At 34.6% G+C, this 13,133-nt stretch overlaps 1 protein-coding gene across 1 annotated transcript; it reads right to left on the bottom strand.

The window, feature by feature from the left end:
• Positions 1–1,114: 1,114 nt before the first annotated feature.
• On the bottom strand, positions 1,115–12,925 carry LOC106908457 (receptor-type tyrosine-protein phosphatase H-like). The gene is made up of 21 exons (XM_088001086.1): positions 12,911–12,925; positions 12,281–12,329; positions 11,912–12,175; positions 10,488–10,739; positions 9,924–10,175; positions 9,164–9,415; positions 8,636–8,887; positions 8,216–8,467; positions 7,716–7,961; positions 7,351–7,581; positions 6,749–7,018; positions 6,352–6,445; positions 6,192–6,242; positions 5,990–6,071; positions 5,785–5,872; positions 5,599–5,672; positions 4,529–4,663; positions 4,223–4,345; positions 3,898–4,058; positions 3,218–3,353; positions 1,115–2,753 (listed from the first exon to the last, which is right to left on the bottom strand). The coding sequence occupies exons 1-21, from the start codon at positions 12,923–12,925 to the stop codon at positions 2,643–2,645; spliced, it is 3,390 nt and encodes a 1,129-aa protein (XP_087857212.1). The 3' UTR covers positions 1,115–2,642.
• Positions 12,926–13,133: the final 208 nt, after the last annotated feature.

Here is a 13,133-nt window from a genome sequence, read left to right as displayed (position 1 = left end):
AAAATAGTCTAGGTAGAAGCACAGTGTGAAATCCAAACATTATGCTAATTATTTAAAAAATCTTAAAATAATGAGATGATTTTCAGCCAAGTCTAAAATCAAACCAGTTAATTTATGTTAAAAGTAAAATGAGGTAATAAAATGCTATTTAAGAACAGAATATATATATGGACCTATTTTAATAATCAGACAGCCAAGATGTTTTAATCTGGATAAAATAATTCATGAGCATAAGGTTGTTTCAAACTGATTATTCTCTTTATCTGAAACGTGCGGCTGGTTTCAGTTATAAGCTTCCTGTTTTCTCATCTGATGGTTTTTGAGGGTTTTGTCTGTTGGCTATTTTGATGATGATGTTTTTAATCTCACTTCATAAATGTTAAGCTGTAAGACATTATAACCAACAAACTCAATAAGTCTTTACATGCATGTTGGTGTTTTTACAGTTTTATCCATTTTAATAACATTTCTGAGAGAATCTGCTGGTATTTCTGCTGTTGCAGAACAATAAAACTAAATAAAAAAAATATATTTAACCTTTTATTTAGATTGCTTGTTGTTACTGCTAAATTCATTTTGCATTAAATACTTACTCCACCTCTTTGGGACATCATCAGTATTCATGTTGATACTGGAGTCAGTTTGATATCCATTTTAGTCTCATCTTTGCACCGACTGTCTCTTAACACACTAACCACTAGAAACTTCCTATTCTAGGTGTTATTAGGTTGCTTACTTCTGCATTTTGTTATCTTATTAAAACAATCAGAAAGTCTCTGGTCATCCAGACATCAGGTTAATAACGGTTATAAAAACTCAACTCACTTGACATATGAGAGGAGCAAAAATGAATAAATAAATAAAAAATAAAAAAAACATTTTAGGGAAAACGGATTCAGCATCAAACAATATAATTTTGCTGTGAGACTCCATTTTTCCATCGGTCCAACCAATACTTTAGAGCAAACCTTTGTTCAGGTATTGACTCTGAAGTGGCTTTGATGCATGTAGAGTCATCAGTCTGATCTCCTGTATTTCACGTTGCTGTAGGGAGTCCTTGATTCACATGTGCAGGAAACATTAATAGGACTTTTAAAAAAAAGTCAAAACATTTTTTGAAATGCATTTATATATTATATATTTGAAACATATAACAGTTCAAATAATGCATGAAAAGATTATTTTAAGAAACCCATTTCTACTTACAAACATCAGGTTGTGCAAAAACAATCCACAGGAAACAGTTATTTATCTTATTAATCAAAACAAATCCAGGACTTTAATGAAGAAACTAAATACTGTTTAGTATCAGACTAAAGGTATAAACATGGTTATGATGAGAGGAAATATATTTTAAAAAGAGAAGTTTGTTTTTCAGCGTTTTGCTCATCAACACTATTCAGTTTCACCTGTTGATTGCAGACATTTTGAACCGAGATAGGTGTAATAATAATGACGGCTCCATTTCACTACCACAAACTTTACATTTGTACATAAAGAGGTTTCAAACTCCAGTCCTTGAGTTTTAATGTTGTGCATTTTTCAGATTTGTCCCTGAATCAGATGTTCAATTACCTCTTCAGTATGAAGTCAGGTTATTCTGCTAATGACCTGATTACCTGATTCAGGCCGAAGCAGAGCTGCAGAACTTAAAGGTAACATACTAAGACAATTACTCCAGTAACTTGCTGTTTTCCTGCTTAAGTTTTTTTTTTTAATTGGTAAAGATCTTTGTTTACAAATACAAAAAGAGAATGATGAATAGAACATAGAATACGTAACAAAGTAGCCTTCTACAATAAATAACTTTACACAAAACAGACCTTTGAAAAATTAAAATTATTACCTAACTTCTTTGTTTTTCCTCTATAAAAAGCCAAATCAAATTTTATTTGTGTCGCACATTTCAGCATCAAGGCAGTTCAAAATGTTTCACTTCATAAATATACAAAAATACAAAGTCATAGAACCACAGAAACAATTGAAACATGACTTTTCACCATCGTTACACAGCAGACTGCTGATTATTGTTTCACTTATTATGTTTCTAAAGCAACTCTAACCAGCTGGGTTTTTAGGATGGGAGAGAGCAGGACGTTCCTCCTTCACTGACTAACTTCTCTAGTCCAACAATTACATCTTGATACATATTCTGGTATCGATCTGATACCAAGTAAATACAGAACCAGTATCGCCAATACAGATACCGATACTTTTTATTAGTTTAAGTTTGTTATAATAAACCTATGATCTGCTTTTGTAGTTTCTTTTCTTTGAATTATTTTGTTAAAATCTAAAACAAAATTTAGACAAAGTTGATAGGTGTCTACAAAATACCTTAACAGCATCAACACAATAAACAGGAAAAAACAAAACTAATTTGTGTGTTTTTTTTTCTAAATAAAGTGAAAAACATTTTTAGAGAAAATCCCACATCTTCTTTTAAGGCAGAGTTGAAAAATACAAAAATAAAATGAACTTTAAAAGAGAATTTGAAACCTAAATCTTAGTATTGATCTAACACAGATACCGACTTGGTTTCAATATTATCAACATTTGCATCAATCCGTCCACCTCCAATCTGTCCACAGAGTTGGTTCACCATGATCTACTGTTATTCCAGGAATGAAACTAGTTTTGTGTTACATAATTTCCTGAAGCTGGATGGTGTTTGCGTACGTGTGGTCGTTCTCATAAATGTGTTCATCCTGCAGGATGTCCATGATGCATTGGTGCAGGAAAACGTACTGCGACTGGGAAGGAAATGAACAAAATGTCTCATTATTTAAACACATCCTCTTGAAATGTGTCAACATTGATTGGCAATTTATTATGAGGAGAACAGCTGAAAATTACTCTAAATCAAACTGCCCTTTGAAATTTAGAGGTAAATAATAAAAGTAAAAAACTTTAAGGTCGTACTGTTTTCTTGTTATTCTTAAAATGTTTAAATTGTTGATTAAAAACAGTTAACAAGACAAAAAAACAACAACTGTCTAAACCATCAGTATTAAGAACAAGATATTAATGTTTAAATTTCAATTCAGCACATTAAAAGTTCTGGATGGATAATTCAGCTTTACAGTTCAAATTTGTCACCAGAAATTCTTAATTTGGCACAACAGGGTAAAAATGGGAAAACACTTTTTTTCCAGAACTTATTTTTTGGTTTATATAGCTTCAGTAATTATTCTGCAGCAGCATGAAGCAGCTTTACCTCCGTCTGCACCATGTGTGATCGATGTCGCCTCATCCTGTGTAAAAAGTCCTTGATGCCGACAGCTTGTTGTTTCTCCAGCTGCTGCAGCAGGAAGTCCAGAGCGATGAAAGTTCCCGTCCTTCCCACTCCGTCGCTGCAAAGAAACACAAGCAGCTCTGGTGTGATCGAATGAAAATAATTTACTTTTTTATTTACCTGCAAATGTTTTCTCCATCTACACAATATAAGGGATATTGTACTTAGAAAAAAAAAACTCTTGGGTTTTTTGATTAATCCAATTAATTTCTGAGCTCAAATGTAAAAAAAATGCAACTTTTCAAACAGAAATTATCTTAACTCTGTAGATTTTATTCTTTGTCAGGAATTTTCTTTTAAATTAATGAATGGATATTTGCATCTATTAACTTCATTACTAAAATCCAAAAGTTTGGATTGCGCGTGTGTAAAAAACTCAAAATAAGGTGCCATGATATAGTGGCATATTTGCAAGTATATATTCAGAAAAATAATCATTTAATCTGAACTGTTTTCATTAGTTTGGGTCAACAAAACAAAATTAAATATCTGGGTTTATTTAAGTCCATCAAAACCACAACCTTGAAATTTTGCTGATTGTTGCTGCAAACATCTGTGGAGTAACGACAGGCCATACTGGGTGAACTGGGTGAACTGGGTACCTGCAGTGGACCACGGTTGGAGCCTCTGATCCGTCACTCTCGATGTCCTGCCTCACAATCCTTCTGAACTGGATCAGGACCTCTGTGCCCTGAGGGACTCCGCGGTCAGGCCAGACAGTGAAGTGGAAATGTTTGACTGATCGTTGCTCTGAGCTTCTTTTCTGTGTGGAAACATTAATATTCAATAAAACATTTAGTGTAATGTCATAAAAACACTGAAACCCTTGAAAAGAAAAGGATATTTAAAGAGCAACTATGCGGCCAAATCATAAGAGTTTTATTAGACTTACTATTAGTATTCATGTGTTAAAGTGACGTCCTGTACCTGTTTGATGGTAAACTGCCTCAGTGTCCAGTTGGGTTCCTTCAGTTCAGACGTTACAGAGACCAACACGTCTCCATACTGACTCTGCTTCAGGCCTTCAGGCCAGTACTGTGCACATTTGGCCTGCACATAAAAAAAGACATAACATTTCCATTATTCATGTTCTGATTCAGTTTGACTATCTACTATAATTTAATTCCCTTTTAATTACAATTCAACAAGGAAAGTAACCTGTTAACTTTCATTTTGTTCTTTAACTTAATTTAAAATCTGACACTTGAATAACTTTGATTTTTAAAAACGTACCCGTCCTGCTTCTTTGTGGTTGGTAACCATGACAACCCTCTTCACTTTCTGTTCCCAAATCATCCGCCAGAAATCAGCAACCGTGGAGGGCAGAGGACCCTGCGTGGCGATGTACTCTCTGCTGCTGCTGTAGCCCTGCAGAGAAAAAGGCTGCGGTCACTCTGCAGCCTGCAGTCACACAATTCTGATTTTTCTCTCACTGCGACCTGAATCTGGTCGTTTCTTGACAGTCTGAACAACAAAGATCGAATTTTTTCGAATGCGACCCAGACCACTTGGATATCCGATACGTATCCGATATTTTCAAATACAACCGGAGACTGTACAAATCGCATTGATCCGACTGGAACGTCATTGATACTCCACAAACGTCACTATTCTGCGCCCTGATACGCACAAGCGGGAAGAAAAACAACAACCATGGCGGAAGATGAGGAGGATTAACTTGTTAATATGCTGCTCCGGCTGGACAACAACTTCAAAATCGTAAGATATGCTACACCATTAGCATCCATGTTTACTTCCGCAAACACTGAGCTCTTCTACTTTTTATGGCGGTTGGCATGTGGGACACTTTCAGGTCGTTTGCAGTTCACTTGTATGGAGATCTCATACAAATCACTTATATTTGTTAATGTAAACGACCACGGCAAAAAAAAAAAAAAAAATCAGATTTGACAGGAAGTCAGAATTGGGTCACTTCACTGTGTGAACGCAGTCAAAGATTTTTTTTGTTTTGTTTTTTTGTTAGGCTTTTTGCAGTTCATCGGCAAAATAAAAACCTTTGTCAGTTCAAGTTGCTGGTGCTAAGATAAATGTGAATGCACAAAAAGTTCAACAAATATTTTAAAATAAGGTACAGAGTGTCTGAGTGTCTTCAGTCAGAAACATCTTCAGAGCCGCTGTGATACAGACTGCTACAGCAGATACATTTGCATCAAGAAAACAATGAAATAAGAACGTTGCTGTAACTGTGAGAAGATATTTCCTTAAATATAAATAAAGAAGAAAAAAAAGAGACAAATAGAGAAGTTGTACCTAAAAATCGAGTTATTAATATGGACACTTACTGGTATGTAACTGGCATTTATATAGTCCGTCTCTTTGGGGGCTGATGTATTTAGCTTTACCCGACACCAGTCGTCTGTTCAGGAAACACAGAAACTCAGATGAGAAAAGAAAAGGTGAACATTTCCTAAACATCTTCAGCTGGTATTTCAATGTGAACATGGAGCAACAATAAGACCTGAACCCACAAGGCAGGATGTTAAAACGGTTCTTCTCTCTGTTTTCTGGTAGAATCGCTGCCTTACATGTCTGGCCTGTGCCAACAGGAACGAGAGCCTGAAATTAAATATGACACCATGAAATTAAACAACTGATATCTGAAATATGTGCATTTTATGAGAAAAACTTTTTTAAAAGCAGAGTAGAGAAAGAGGAGATTTAATTCTAGATAACCTCATATTCCAGACTGAAGCCTCTGTTTTCATCCAAACTCAGCTGCTGGAAGTGGTCTGGAAATTTGGCAGCAGAAACAGTTCTGGAAGAAAACAGATTATTATTATTTCATCAATCTGTAAACTTGTAAAAACAAACCTTACAATGTAGGGGAACCAATCACACATTTGTTTAGAGTGGAATTTGTGCTGAACAAACTCACTCTTCATTTCTATCTGCTGTTTTGGATCCAAGTATGAAAGGTATTTTTCTCCTATAGGATGAAAAAGAAACAGTATTTTAACAAATATGATGTTTGAAATGGTAAATTTTATACTTCAGGTTTGATTTAATGATAGTTCTGTGACTGTGGAAGCACCAACCGGATGTGATCGGGTTTCCTGAGGACAATAAAAGCAATCACACAGACTACGGCACCACAAAGCAGAACACCAACCACTGATCCTGCAATGACTCCTGAAAATATATATTTTATTTATTTATTATTGGACAACACTGGCAGGATGCTCACTGGTCTGCAGTTAACTACTTGATCTGGTTTTTCTGATTTAAGAACAGACATTTCCTTGACTGACTCCAATAATTGGAAACTTTTCAAGGAGAAATTTATTAAATAAGTTAAAGATCTTACTAGTATTTCATTATTTATTTTTAGAAAGAAAGTGTCTTAGAAAAAAAAATATTTGCCGCAACTTTCAACAGCTTAGAGAAATTATTACTTCATAAAGCAAAACAGAAAATGTGTGTAGTTTTTCTCACCTCTGTTATCAGTTGAACAGAAGAAACTGAATGGTTCAGATTTTAAGGGATCAGCTTCAGTTTCCAGCTTTGAATTCACAGAGACTTGATACGTTTTGGCAGGTTGAAGTCCGTCCACAATGAGCTGATTCTCATCTGGGTTTAAAGTGACAGTTTTTCCATTTATGGTGAGTTCACCTGTCGTCCAAACACCAACCGGTTGGTCCCATTTAATCAGAGCGCTGTAGCCAGAACCCCAGTAGCTGCAGTGAGCAAATATAGAAGGAGGAACTGGAGGAAAGAACCAGAAAATTAATCAGAAAGAATTAATAATATAAACAAACAAAAAAATATGATTGATTATTCAGAATCATAAAATATGTTCAGTTTTTATCATACACACAGGTCTGATAAAATGTGGATCCATAACATCCTTATCTTCTAGATCATGAATTAAATACCTTTATATATAAAATATATCCAATGCTTTTCTATATGATGGTTAAAACAGTAAAACCATTACTTGGGAGTTCACTTTCTTCTGCGGTGAAATAAACTCAAACTCACCTGTTTAACATAACTTCTGCTATAATATAAAGTTACAAAGAGTGTTTTGTACTTACTGATGGGTATGTTGATGCTACACTGTGGATAAAGTTCAGACGATGTTTCATACAGTAGAGAAATCTCATAGGTTGCTCCAGGATGGAGGCCAGAAAATGTCACGTTTTTCCCTTCAGGACTGATGAGAGTTTCAGATCCATAAGAGGCCGTAGCTTTGGAGAACAAGCCTTCAACTGTTCCCTGGATTGATGAGTTGGTGACACTCCAGGATATGGCACTGCAGTCGATTTCTGGAATATTAAATGAATTATTCATTTACAAAAGGTTCAGTTACACTAAACACTTCAGCCAATAATAATGCACATTAAAATTAAGATTTCTATTTCTAGAAATTCAGAAAAAATGTAAAGACTTGTATACATACTTGTTACTATGATACCAGTGTAATCAGAGCTCCTGAGTCCAGAGAACAGAGTGATGATGCTGAATGAATACTTTGTTCCAGCCTTTAGATTTTCTACTGAATATGTAACTAGATCAATTTTAGTAATGTTTTCCTGAAGCTCGTCAACTTTAAACTCGTATTCCCAGCCTTTATTTGGATCCTCCCACTTTAGAACGGCTCCATTTACAGAGCGCTCTACATTTACTGAAGACACCTGAGGAGGAACTGAGGAAAAGAAAAGAAACGAAAACACAATACAAGCATTATTTTGTTTCTTATGATAGTGAAAATAATGATAAAAAACAAATTAACCATTGAAATGTTATAAAGTTCTCTTGTTTTGTCTTCATTGACAAAAAAATAAAGAATTAATAAAAGATCTAGTTCATCATTACCATTCCAGCATTATATACGTTGTCTTTTATTCTTAAATAAAACCCTAAGGTTTCCCTGTAGTGATGTTTTCTCAGATTTCTTACCAGTAGGTGCAGTGATTGTTGCTCCTCTGCTTCTGGTGTAATCAAACACACTGAAGATCCAGAAATCATATCTGGTTCCACTGTCCAGACCTGAGATAGTTTGTGTCACAGTTTCATCTGATGTTGTAATATTTATCTCTGTTTCTTTATAAGCAACTATGTAATATTTGATGTTTTTTACTGGTTTCCACTGCAGAGTTATACTGGTCTCAGTTTGTTCTGCTGGGCTGAACTCTGCTGGGTTCTGAGGAGCTGAAAGAGACAAAAAGGAGAAGACTGATTAGATGATGTCTTCAATAAAAAGGTTTTTAATTTGGTAGGGTTTTATTTTCACCGTTCTACTTCAGTGTTAATAAAGATATAAGTAAATAAGGAGGTAAATGTTAAGTCACATTTATCTCATAAGAATGAACATCTCACCAGTGACTGCAGTGATAGTTGCTCCATCACTTCTGGCGTAATCAAACACAGTGAAGAGAGTGAAGCTGTATCTATTGGCACTGGTCAGACCTGACACTGTGTGATTTCCTCCTTCTGCAGAGTGAGTAATGTTGACCTCGTTTCCATTGTATGAAAGAATATAAGTGTCGATGTTTCCCACTTTGCTCCACTCCAGAGTTATGCTGGTCTCAGTTTGATTGATGTGATCAAAATTTTCAGTTTTCCGAGGAGCTACAATGTGAACGCGAACATAAAGCAACTATTGTTAGAAATTAATAAAACATCTCTGAACAGTAAAGTTAAATTCCTCGGTACTCGTTGTATTGCAGCTTGGCTTTATGTGTGGCAGCAACATCTGGACAAAGTAGATCATTACAAGAAAAACAAAGAAATTACAACTTTTTCTGTTTGGTATTTTTTTATGGATCCAGAATCATTAAGATTTAAATTTCAATGCATGTGCCTGTATTATATTTTAATATAAATTACATTTAATTAACATCTCACCAGTGACTGCAGTGATAGTTGCTCCATCACTTCTGGCGTAATCAAACACAGTGAAGAGAGTGAAGCTGTATCTATTGGCACTGGTCAGACCTGACACTGTGTGTTTTCCTCCTTCTGCAGAGTGAGTTATGTTGACCTCGTTTCCATTGTATGAAAGAATATAAGTGTCGATGTCTCCCACTTTGGTCCACTCCAGAGTTATGCTGGTCTCAGTTTGTGTGCTGCTTTCAAACCTGTCAGTATCACGTGGAGCTACAATTTATACATGAAAAAAAAAGAAACATTAAAAGAATTGTTATATTTTACTTCTAAACCTAAGAAAAGTTACGAAAAGTTTTACGATTATATTTCGTTTAAATAATTTTTCCTTCAAAACCCCCACATGAAAAAACAACAACCTTATAACACTGAAGTGTCTAAATTCACATTTAGTAGAAAATGTGTTAACAGATAAAATATAACAAAATTTCTCCAACCAAAAAAAGCAGCAAAAGTTAATTATTACACAAACCTGGTAGAACTGATATTATAACGTGAAAAATGTGTTTCATGCTTACAAAGAGCTTTGCAAAAATGTTCAGAAGAAAAGACTTCACAAAACTAACCGATGCAATATAGTTTGCAAAATGTATTTTAGCAGATTTTTCTTTATTGTGGTTTTTGTTAATTTAAAGTGAAAGTTTGATGAACCAAGTAATAGTTACCATAGAAACCTCCAGAGCAGTTTTAGTAAAAAGATAAAAAGAAAAACACATCTCACCAGTGACTGCAGTGATAGTTGCTCCATCACTTCTGGCGTAATCAAACACAGTGAAGAGAGTGAAGCTGTATCTATTGGCACTGGTCAGACCTGACACTGTGTGTTTTCCTCCTTCTGCAGAGTGAGTTATGTTGACCTCGTTTCCATTGTATGAAAGAATATAAGTGTCGATGTTTCCAACTTTGCTCCACTCCAGAGTTATGCTGGTCTCAGTTTGTGTGAAGGATTCAAACTTGTCAGTATCACGTGGAGCTACAAAATTAAATATTTACAGAATTACATGTTTTACTTCTGAACATCAGCAGGTCAGATGTTACTTCCTGCAAAGTTTACAATCAACATTTTTAATTCTGTTATTTTCTTTTTAAAGTTATGTGAAATTAAATCTACTGCAAAAAACCCCAGAAAAAGTAACAGAGTAAAACTGGTCAGTAATGTTTTTAAGCCGTTTTTTCTTTGGTGTTTGAACAGGCAGAAAATCATTCAAATTAGAGTCTAAATGAATCAGGCAGACATATAAAGTATAGAGAGTAATATAAGCAAATAAACTATTTTACGTCTCACCAGTGACTGCAGTGATAGTTGCTCCATCACTTCTGGCGTAATCAAACACAGTGAAGAGAGTGAAGCTGTATCTATTGGCACTGGTCAGACCTGACACTGTGTGTTTTCCTCCTTCTGCAGAGTGAGTTATGTTGACCTCGTTTCCATTATATAAAAGAATATAAGTGTCGATGTTTCCCACTTTGCTCCACTCCAGAGTTATGCTGGTCTCAGTTTGTGTGCTGGGTTCAAACCTGTCAGTATCACCAGGAGCTAAAATGTGAGGGAGAACAAAAACCAATTTTATTTTAGAAATTGTGTATTTCTCTTGCAGAGACACCAGCAGTCTGCCTACAAACTACATGTTAGCAGTTCACAGAAGTTTAATTCACTTTCAATATTACATTTAAACAAAAAAGGCAATAGAAAAAACGTTCAGATAAAAAAAGGTAGGGTTGATGATTTCAAAATAAATAATAAATGAAAAACAATTATTTAAATATTTAAGAATAACTAATAAAATGCCACCAGCTGTAACTAAGAGACATTTAAGGAGAAAATTTTCTTAAGGCTCAATCCAGTCTTAAATTTAAGTTGGTGAATGAATAACATTACAAAGAAATAATGAGATTATTTTGCATGAAATCGTCTAGAGAGGAAATGAATGAATAATATGTTTCACTTAAACATTAAATCAAACGTTGAAATGACTCTTTTTTTCAATACAAATCACTGCTGGAATGAAAATTTGATTTGGTTTAAAGAAGAACAAGAACATTTGGAGGTGAAAAGAGCTACAAGTGGAGAAGCTGTGAAATGAGAAACTTTTTTTCAGATCCGTGATTTGAAACACGGGAAATGCTCTTCAATATTAGCTAACATCACAAACACCTAATAACTTGTGATCTATGTTGAATTTGTAATTCCTCTATAACATTTAACCAGGCACAGAGACTATATTACCTTTTATTATTGGAGAAAAAAAACAACTGTGGGAAGATTTTCTTCTCTGGTTTTGATATTTTTAAATAAAGACTGAAACCGGCTCTAATGCTTTTCATCGTTTTGCTTTAACTGGTAACATTTTCCTACCATTATAAAAAAGAATGTGGGTTTCACTTTGTGTAAGTGATTTAAATTATGTTGCATCACAGAGAGTTAACATGTGAAAACGTAAACAAAAAGATATTGAGGATAATTATTTAAATTATTTAAATTTAGTTGGGAAAGTTGTTCAAAATCTAATAATTCCAATGAAAGCAACACTTTAACAAAGCTATGGTTCGATTTGGACAAACCTATAACTGAGTTTTATGATCACAGATAATGTAATATATAAATGAAGAACAAAAATTACATTTTAAGATTAAAGTTACATTATTTATCAGATTAAAGCAATGTTGGTACCAATAACGTTAACATATGAGCTTTAGAACATCACCAACCTGTAACTGCAGTAAAATTATATCCAGAGCTGCTGAGTCCATTGGCCACAGAAAAAAGAGTGAAACTGTATCTTTTCCCAGCAGTCAGACCAGAGACCACATACGTTATTACTGTGTCTTCAGGACTGTCAGGCACATTGACAGCTTCACCTCCTTCCCTCTCCAGTCTGTATGTTGAGACACTGCCAACCTGATTCCACTGCAGAGTTATACTGGTTTCACTCTGTGTCACCAGAGTTACACCGACTACATCAGGAGGAGCAGCTGCAGGACAAAAAGCAGACGGTGTCAACTAGAAAAAAGCTTTGAGAGTAATCTGTAATTAATGATATGTCACTGTCAAAAATGGAAGAAGCAGTTCAAACTAACTGGGTTTGGGTGTTGTTGTTGTTGTTGTTGTTGTTGGTGTTGTTGTACACTGTAAAAAAAGTCAGTAAATTTACGGTAAAAAAAGGTAAAAGACCAACAGTTTTTGACCGTCAAATCCAAAAACATTGCATTACCGTAGAAATTACATGGAACTACCGTAAGTCGAAACTGCAAAGAAAGTCAGTAAATTTACGGTAAAAAATTGTACAATGCCAGCAGTTACTGACCAGAATATTCACAGCATTATACTGCCATAGAAAATACATGGCATTATCATAACTGAATAAACATATATCCTAAGTAATTTTGACAGTCACGAATGTAAAAAATACAGAAATATAGTGTAAAAATATAAGTAATTGTAAAGTTCTTAAAAATTGTAATATTGCCAGCAGTTAATTACCCTAAACTTAACAGTAGTAATCAGCCAAAAGTACAAATTTTGCGGATATTTATATCTACAATGTAAAAGCGTAAACAAGACTGCAAAAGAACTTTTTACAAAGAACAGAATGCTGGTGTGATATTTTGGTTTCTTTTTAAATAATCCCTTTAATACAACAAACTGAAATCTCAGCAGTAGACCAGGCATCGATCTGGCGATCCACCGATTACAAAGCAAACTCCTACAGCCAACGCCACCATCATTTATGAGAGTATTTGATCATTGAGAATAAGAGAACTGTATGTTAGCCCCTCTTGCTTGAATGAAGCTGAAGTTGGTTTCCATTGGTGCTTCCAATTTGGGAAATGGCTAAAGGGCAATTCCACCTAATTTTTCACTACAATCAGCATCTTTAATTTACTCTAGCTAAAAAACTACAACACCTAGACTCTTCAAATCTGGACTAGA

The sequence above is a fragment of the Poecilia mexicana genome, unplaced genomic scaffold, assembly GCF_051168715.1.
Source record: "Poecilia mexicana isolate PSO_F unplaced genomic scaffold, ASM5116871v1 scaffold_19, whole genome shotgun sequence".
NCBI lineage: Eukaryota > Metazoa > Chordata > Actinopteri > Cyprinodontiformes > Poeciliidae > Poecilia > Poecilia mexicana.
This window is presented reverse-complemented; position numbering and strand designations above follow the sequence as displayed.